We start from the raw sequence: 10000 nt of genomic DNA, 5'->3' as shown, positions 1-10000 counted from the left end.
TAGTTATCCATATAGTTACCCATATAGTTACCCATATAGTTACCCATATAGTTACCCATATAGTTACCCATATAGTTACCCATATAGTTACCCATGTAGATATCCATATAGTTACCTATATAGTTACCCATATAGTTATCCATATAGTTACCCATATAGTTACCCATATAGTTATCCATATAGTTACCCATATAGTTACCCATATAGTTACCCATATAGTTACCCATATAGCTATCCATGTAGATATCCATATAGTTACCCATATAGTTATCCATATAGTTACCCATATAGTTACCCATATAGTTACCCATGTAGTTACCCATATAGTTACCCAAACAGTTACCCATGTAGATATCCATATAGTTACCCATATAGTTACCCATGTAGATATCCATATAGTTACCCATATAGTTACCCATATAGTTACCCATATAGTTACCCATATAGTTACCCATATAGTTACCCATGTAGATATCCATATAGTTACCCATATAGTTACCCATATAGTTACCCATATAGTTACCCATGTAGTTACCCACATAGTTACCCATATAGTTACCCATGTAGTTACCCATATAGTTACCCATATAGTTACCCATATAGTTACCCATATAGTTACCCATGTAGTTACCCATATAGTTACCCATATAGTTACCCATATAGTTACCCATATAGTTACCCATATAGTTACCCATATAGTTACCCATATAGTTACCCATATAGTTACCCATATAGTTACCCATATAGCTTCCCATATAGTTACCCATATAGTTACCCATATAGTTACCCATGTAGATATCCATATAGTTACCCATATAGTTACCCATATAGTTACCCATGTAGTTACCCATATAGTTACCCATATGGTTACCCATATAGTTACCCATATAGTTACCCATGTAGATATCCATATAGTTACCCATATAGTTACCCATATAGTTACCCATATAGTTACCCATGTAGTTACCCATATAGTTACCCATATAGTTATCCATGTAGATATCCATATAGTTACCCATATAGTTACCCATATAGTTACCCATATAGTTACCCATATAGTTACCCATATAGTTACCCATATAGTTACCCATATAATTACCCATATAGTTACCCATATAGTTACCCATATAGCTTCCCATGTAGATATCTATACAGTAACCCATATAGTTACCCATATAGTTACCCATATGTTTTATGTGACATTACAGGCAGTTATCTACAGTGCCTTGCAAAAGTATTCAAACCCCAATGATATGTGGGTTTCAAATAATTTTAAAAAATCAATAATATACACAAAATACTCTATAATGTCAAAGTGAAAGAAAAATTCTATAATTTTCAAAGATGAATACAAACTAAATAAGTAAAAATATACTCATTGCATAAGTAGTTAGCACCCTCGGCGTCAATAAATGTTAGAATCACCTTTACCAGTGATTACATCTGTGAGTCATCTTGGGTGAATCTATACGAGCTTTACACACCTGGCTTATGCAATATTTGGCCATTATTATTTTCTAAATTCTTCAAGCTCGGTAAAGATTTTGGGGATGATGGCTAGACAGCAATTTTCTAATTTTGCCATATATTTTCAAGCAGATTTAAGTCAAAACTGTAACTTGGCCACTTTTTGGTCATTAAACTCCAGTGTATATTTGGCCTTGTGTTTTAGGTTATTATCCTGCTGAAAGGTGAATTCCTCTCTCTGTGTCTGGTGTAAAGCAGACTGAAGTAGGTTTTCCTCTAGGATTGTGACTGTGCTTAGCACCACCCCGTTTCTTTTTATCCTGAAAAACTCCCCAGTATTTGCCTATGTCAAGCATACCCATACCATGATGCAGCTACCACTGTGCTTAAAAAAATAAGTACGCAGTTACTCACTGATGTGTTACTCTAAGATTTGCCCCAAACATCAGGCTTTGCATTCTGACCAAAAAGTGTATTCGTTTGCTGTTTTCATTTTTGTTCAGTATGACGTCAGCGCAGCAGGGTAACCTAGTGGTTAGAACGTTGGACTAGTAACCGCAAGGTTGCAAGTTCAAACCCCCGAGCTGACAAGGTGCAAATCTGCGTTCTGTCCCTGAACAGGTAGTTAACCCACTGTCCCTAGGCTGTCATTGAAAATAAGAGTTTGTTCTTAACTGATTTGCCTAGTTAAATAAAAGGGCCTCAATGGATTATTTGTCTCCTTTTAAAACTCTGTCATTTAGGTCGTTATTGTGGATTAACTACTACAATTAACTAGTTTTCTCCCATTCAAAGCCATTTGAACTCTGTAGCTGTTATAGAATCACCAATGCCATCTTGGTGACATCCCTGAGCAGTTTCCTTCCTGTCCTGCAGCTCTGTTCAGAAGGACGACCGTATCTTCGACGTGTGTCTGGGCGGTTTAATAAACAATCCCACAGTGTAATTATTAACTTCGACCCCGTGATTAAAGAGATATTCTATAGTCTGATTTGTTATGGTGACCCCATCTACCAATCACTGCCCTTCTCTATGAGGCTTTCGAAAAAAAGCTCCCTGGTCTTTGTAGTTGAATCTGTGCTTGAAATCCCATACTTGACTGAGAGACCTGTAAGTATGGGGAGCAAGGAAGGGTTAGTCATGAAAAAAAAACAAATCATGTCAACCCCCCTTTTTTTTAAATGTATTGTCACACATAACTTATTATGTGATCGGTTAAGTCATATTTGACCTCTGAACTAATTTAGGCTTGCCTAAACAAAGGAGTTGAATAAGACTGTATTTTAAGTTATTCGTGCTTTACTCATTTTATTATTTTGTGTCGATTGTTGACGAGAAAAAAACGACAATGAAATCCATTTTAATCGCCACTTTGTAACACAATGAAATGCGAGCCAGTCCAAAAGGTTCTGAATACGTATCTCTGGTCTAAAGTAGTGCACTATATATAGGGAATAGGGTGCCACAGGGCTCTGGTCTAAAGTAGTGCACTATATAGGGAATAGGGTGCCATAGGGCTCTGGTCTAAAGTAGTGCACTATATAGGGAATATGGTGCCATCGGGCTCTGGTCTAAAGTAGTCCACTATATAGGGAATAGGGTGCCATAGGGTTCTGGTCTAAAGTAGTGCACTATATAGGGAATAGGGTGCCATAGGGTTCTGGTCTAAAGTAGTGCACTATATAGGGAATAGGGTGCCATAGGCTTCTGGTCTAAAGTAGTGCACTATATAGGGAATAGGGTGCCATAGGGTTCTGGTCTAAAGTAGTGCACTATATAGGGAATAGGGTGCCATAGGGCTCTGGTCTAAAGTAGTGCACTATATAGGGAATAGGGTGCCATAGGGTTCTGGTCTAAAGTAGTGCACTATATAGGGAATAGGGTGCCTCAGAGGAAGAAAATCCAGTCATGTTTTTGTTTTTTTGAGTATACCATCATCTCACTATCGAAACAAAATCGATAGTCGATAAGAACAACAATAAAACATGTATAAATGGTTAATAATTTTTTGTGTAGAAGTATTTTCCTTTTATGGGCATTCGGAAGTGCACTTAAGGCACCATTGAAAATAAATGTTATAGTCAATAAACATCTCAGTAATCCATAATAAGTTAAGGATCCAAAAGAGAGTTTTGTTCATGTGTGTGATGTGTTAACCTTGGTGTGGCATTGGGGGTAATTGGATTAGTCTACTGTGCCCTCAGACAGGGTGAGGCTGTCTGTCGCCAAGGTAACGCACACACACACACACACACACACACACACACACACACAGAGTCACTCACCTCAAGGTCAGAATCAGGCGGTGGTGAAGGGTTGTTGTTCCTTCTCCCTCGGCCACGTGACTTTCCATCCGAGGCACGCCGCAATCGATCCGATTCTGAATCTTTAATGGGCGTTGATGGACTGTGGATGGTACTGTAATCTCCTGGGTGTGGGGGGGGGGGGGGGGGGGGGGTGTGGGGGGGGGGGAGGAGAAGAACAAGAGATTGTTTTAAATAAAGAGGAGGAAATGATGTCTCTCTTTCACCTTTAGAATTGAGGAGAGTGGAGGGAGCTGTTGTCAGCAACATTTTGGATCGTAAAGTGTGTGTGTGTGCGTGTGTGCGTGTGTGTGTGTGTGTGTGTGTGTGTGTGTGTGTGTGTGTGTGTGTGTGTGTGTGTGTGTGTGTGTGTGTATATGGTGGTTAAGAGCGTTGGACTAGTAACCGAAAGGTGTCAAGATCGAATCCCTGAGCTGACAAGGTGAAAATCTGTTGTTCTGCCCCTGAACAGGCAGTTAACCCCACTGTTCCTAGGCCGTCATTGTAAATAAGAATTTGTTCTTAAACTGACTTGCCTAGTTAAAAAAAACGTCAAATAATTAACTAAAAAAAATGTGTGTTAAATAATGACAACTAGACGATAACTACATTCAAACTATTTCTGTTGTAAGGTTTCCGGAGTGTCAGACAGACAGGACAAAGATAATAACGCCAGTGTTCTATGTTCTATGTGTTCTATGTGTTCTATGTGTTCTATTTTCAGATAATCTTTAGCTGTAACCCCGCCCCCCCTCTTATCTTATTTCACTTGATGGGATGATGATGTCATTAGAGTTCTATTGTCAGAAGGAGCGTTTAATGTGATTCCTATTAAAGGGGAGAGACGTTCATCTAAGAACTACTCTCTGCAGTTAAGTCACATTTTCAACGATAATGCTATTTCCTTAAAGTGCTATGCTAACAAAGGGTGGGTTAAGAATGGAAAGGAGGGGTAACAGCAATTTAAAAACAGGTATCACCCCCCCCCCCCCTGTGAATTTATATTTCTTCAATAATACCAGTTTCTAGATTTTCATTCGGGGAGGGTTTTGGGTGGCAATTGGGAGCTGGAGGGGAAACGTTGACTATAAAAAATTTAAAACAATGATCACAATATTATAGTTTATTTTATTTACAAAAAAAACTGTAATGGTTACCATAATGAGTGGCCCTGGCATCATAGCCACCCCCTCCAGAGCCTTCTGATCCTGGGGATGGAGGGTGGGTGGCCTGGGGGGCCTGGGGCCTACCTGCTGGGGGGTCCGTGAGGGCATGGCTGGTCAGGGCGCTGGGGGGCTCCTGGAGGGTGTAGGTGGCTGTGGTGGAGGGGGTGGTGGGACTGGTGTTGTTGCTGGTCATATAAGGGGAGGTGTAGGGAGAACTGTTGTAATACTGGGAGTACTGGCCCTGGCCGAACGCTGGGTAGCTCGGGTAGTCCTGGAGGGGGAGATGGGAGGATGGATGGATGGAGAGAGACAGGAATTGATGGATGGAGGGAGAAGAAGGAGAGACAGAGAGAAGGAGAGAGAGAGCGAGAGAACGAGAGAGAGAGAGAGAGAGAACGAGAGAACAAGAAAGAGAGAGAGCGAGAGAGAACGAGAGAATGAGAGAACGAGAGAACAAGAAAGAGAGAGAGAGAGAGAGAGTGAGAGCGAGAGAACGAGAGAGAGAGAGAGAGAGAGAACGGGTAAGTAATGCACTAGCGGTGCTACTTTACAGTCCAGATTCCAAAACGTAAATACAAACATATGTCTGTTGTGTCCTACATCTGGACAGCGATCTGTCTTGGTCTTTTTTTGGCTCGCATCTTTAAAAATGATTTCCTCTTCCCTACGTAGTGCATTACTTCTGGCCAAGGCTCCGGTCAAAAGGAGTGTACTTTATAGGAACATAGAGTGCGATTTGGGACCTGACCCATTTCCTCTGTGCCAGGAGTAAGGGATTTTCCCTGTCTACAACACTACAGGCGTAATGAGGGATTACTGTATGATTCATGTGACGTGGATCAATTGGAACTCGACTGTATCATACATTATGTCAAGTTTGTCAAATGGCACCCCTATTTCTCGTAAAGTAGTGCACTTCTACCCTGTGGGCTCTGGTCACAATTAGTGCACTGTAGGGAACATGCGTGCTATTTGGGATACACTCCAAGATTCCCAGGATCTTATATATATATATAAATATAACAAAAAAAAGAGTACAGTACCTCCTCTTAATATAAACCCAACGATGATAAACATCTTCTGTAGGCTATCAGAATGAAGAGGCGCTACCGTAGAAGACATTGGTACCTGCTGTGTACTGTTGAAGCCGGTTGAGTTCGTGAGGGCGTTGCTTCCTGCGTACAGTCCTGACGTGGTTGTGAACGTGCCACCTGGAGAGGACAGGGGAAAACACACGGTTATCACTAAGGAGTTATACACATCACCTGGAGAGGACAGGGGGAAACACACGGTTATCACTAAGGAGTTATACACATCACCTGGAGAGGACAGGGGAAAACACACGGTTATCACTAAGGAGTTATACACATCAACTGGAGAGGACAGGGGGAAACACACGGTTATCACTAAGGAGTTATACACATCACCTGGAGAGGACAGGGGAAAACACACGGTTATCACTAAGGAGTTATACACATCACCTGGAGAGGACAGGGGGAAACACACGGTTATCACTAAGGAGTTATACACATCACCTGGAGAGGACAGGGGAAAACACACGGTTATCACTAAGGAGTTATACATATCACTTATAAACTCAATGACAGTTTATGCTATATGATAATGTACACTATAAGATAATGTACACTATAAGATAATGTACACTATATGATAATTTATGATATATGATATCTGCCTTGTTCAGGGGCAGAACCACATATTGTTGACCTAGTCAGCTCGGGGATTCGTTCTAGCAACCTTTCGGTGACTGGCCCAATGCTCTAACCACTAAGCTACCTGCCACCCCGATATGTATATGATAGTGTATGGTATATGATAGTGTATGGTATATGATAGTGTATGGTATATGATAGTGTATGGTATATGATAGTGTATGGTATAAGATAGTTTATAATATATGATAGTGTATGGTATATGATAGTGTATGGTATATGATAGTGTATGGTATATGATAGTTTATAATATATGATAGTGTATGATATATGATAGTGTATGGTATATGATAGTGTATGGTATAAGATAGTTTATAATATATGATAGTGTATGGTATATGATAGTGTATGGTATATGATAGTGTATGGCATATGATAGTGTATGGTATATGATAGTGTATGGTATAAGATAGTTTATAATATATGATAGTGTATGGTATATGATAGTGTATGGTATAAGATAGTGTATGGTATATGATAGTGTATGGTGTATGATAGTGTATGGTATAAGATAGTTTATAATATATGATAGTGTATGGTATATGATAGTGTATGGTATATGATAGTTTATAATATATGATAGTGTATGATATATGATAGTGTATGGTATATGATAGTGTATGGTATAAGATAGTTTATAATATATGATAGTGTATGGTATATGATAGTTTATAATATATGATAGTGTATGGTATATGATAGTGTATGGTATATGATAGTGTATGATATATGATAGTGTATGGTATATGATAGTGTATGGTATATGATAGTGTATGGTATAAGATAGTGTATGGTATATGATAGTGTATGGTATATGATAGTGTATGGTGTATGATAGTGTATGGTATAAGATAGTGTATGGTATAAGATAGTGTATGGTATATGATAGTGTATGGTATAAGACAGTGTATGGTATATGATAGTGTATGGTATATGTATGGTATATGATAGTGTATGGTATATGATAGTTTATAATATATGATAGTGTATGGTGTATGATAGTGTATGGTATAAGATAGTGTATGGTATAAGATAGTGTATGGTATATGATAGTGTATGGTATAAGACAGTGTATGGTATATGATAGTGTATGGTATATGTATGGTATATGATAGTGTATGATATATGATAGTTTATAATATATGATAGTGTATGGTATATGATAGTATATGGTATAAGATAGTGTATGGTATATGATAGTGTATGGTATATGATAGTGTATGGTATATGATAGTGTATGGTATAAGATAGTTTATAATATATGATAGTGTATGGTGTATGATAGTGTATGGTATAAGATAGTGTATGGTATAAGATAGTGTATGGTATATGATAGTGTATGGTATATGATAGTGTATGGTATATGATAGTGTATGGTATAAGATAGTTTATAATATATGATAGTGTATGGTATATGATAGTTTATAATATATGATAGTGTATGGTATATGATAGTTTATAATGTATGATAGTGTATGGTATATGTATGGTATATGATAGTTTATAATATATGATAGTGTATGGTATATGATAGTTTATAATATATGATAGTGTATGGTATATGATAGTGTATGGTATATGATAGTTTATAATATATGATAGTGTATGGTATATGTATGGTATATGATAGTGTATGGTATATGATAGTGTATGGTATATGGTAGTGTATGGTATATGATAGTTTATAATATATGATAGTGTATGGTATATGTATGGTATATGATAGTGTATGGTATATGATAGTGTATGGTATATGATAGTGTATGGTATATGGTAGTGTATGGTATATGATAGTTTATAATATATGATAGTGTATGGTATATGTATGGTATATGATAGTGTATGGTATATGATAGTGTATGGTATATAGTGTATGGTATATGATAGTGTATGGTATATGATAGTTTATGGTATATAGTGTATGGTATATGGTAGTGTATGGTATATGATAGTTTATAATATATGATAGTGTATGGTATATGATAGTGTATGGTATATGATAGTGTATGGTATATGATAGTGTATGGTATATGTCATGTTGGTTATGGCACATTATAACACTGAAATAGAAACATTTCCTCTGTAACGGCATTCTTCGGGTGAAGGAGAGTCGGACCAAAATGCGGCGGGGTAGATTGCGATCCATGTTTATTAAACTGAAGTAACACGAATCTAAATACAAACACTACAAAACAATAAACGTAACGAAAACCGAAACAGCCTAATACTGGTGCACATGAACACAGAACACGGACATCAAGACACTAAGGACAATCACCCACAAACACACAGTGAAACCCAGGCTACCTAAATATGGTTCCCAATCAGAGACAATGACTAACACCTGCCTCTGATTGAGAACCATATCAGGCCAGACACAGAAATAGACAAACAATACATCCAACATAGAATGCCAACCCAGCTCACGTCCTGACCAACACTAAAACAAGGAAAACACACACGAACGATGGTCAGATCCACAGAGAAAATAAACGGATTACCACATTTTCAACAAAAAAGGACAAAACCGAGAGAGAAATACGTTTTGTGGACCAATGATTTCAGGTAGCCAACAGTGAGGTGTAGAGAGAGAAACGGAGAGAGAGAGAGAGAGAGAGAGAGATGGAGATGGAGAAAGAGAGCGAGAGAACGAGAGAGCGAGAGAGAAAGAGAGAGAGAGGGGGAGAGAGGGGGGAGAGAGAGAGAGAGAGACAGAGAGAGAGAGAGAGACAGAGAGAGAGAGAGATAGAGAGAGACAGAGGGAGAGACAGAGAGAGAGAGAGAGAGAGAGACAGAGAGAGAGAGAGAGACACAGAGAGAGAGAGAGATAGAGAGAGACAGAGAGAGAGAGAGAGAGAGAGAGAGAGATAGAGAGGCTCTCTCAGGTGTCTCAGAGCCTCCCTCCCTGCTAAACACTCAGGCTGTTGTGTTGGGGCTACTGAAGGGTGGAGGAGTGGGGGAGGAAGGGGAGCGAGAAGGGGAGGTGGGGGAAGAAGGGGGAGAGAGGGGGGGTTAGGCTACAGGAGAACTTCATGAATATGTAGAATCTGTCTTCTCTTCACTGCTTTACAACAACCATCTCGAGGGCCAATTCATTCAAAGAGGAAGAGCTGATTGGATCTAATGGCTTAATAAGACAGGCTGGGGCTGATACCTGCCCTGGGAGAGAAAATGGATGAAAAGAGAGGACAGGAGGCGAGGCCCTTGGGCATGACTCTTCTCTTCTCCCTCCCTCCCTCCCTCTAGAGGACAGGGAGAAGCCTCAGCAAAATAGTTGTTTGGTTTTCATCAGAACGTGTAGATAAAATGTTCGTTGACAAATTCTCTGGAC

At 39.0% G+C, this 10000-nt stretch overlaps 1 protein-coding gene across 1 annotated transcript in view; it reads right to left on the bottom strand.

Moving 5' to 3' along the window:
• LOC110489530 (protein phosphatase EYA1) overlaps positions 1-10000 on the bottom strand; it is a 122479-nt gene that overhangs the window by 65962 nt on the left and 46517 nt on the right. Inside the window, 3 exon segments of the mRNA XM_090199234.1 lie at positions 3753-3895; positions 4928-5207; positions 6065-6147. Coding sequence (XP_090055360.1) covers positions 3753-3895; positions 4928-5207; positions 6065-6147 — 506 coding nt within the window.

Source organism: Oncorhynchus mykiss, chromosome 15 (genome assembly GCF_057628025.1).
Source record: "Oncorhynchus mykiss isolate SJ-2025 chromosome 15, ASM5762802v1, whole genome shotgun sequence".
Lineage (NCBI taxonomy): Eukaryota > Metazoa > Chordata > Actinopteri > Salmoniformes > Salmonidae > Oncorhynchus > Oncorhynchus mykiss.
The sequence above is the reverse complement of the archived record's forward strand: the minus strand, read 5'-3'. Positions and strand labels throughout refer to the sequence as shown.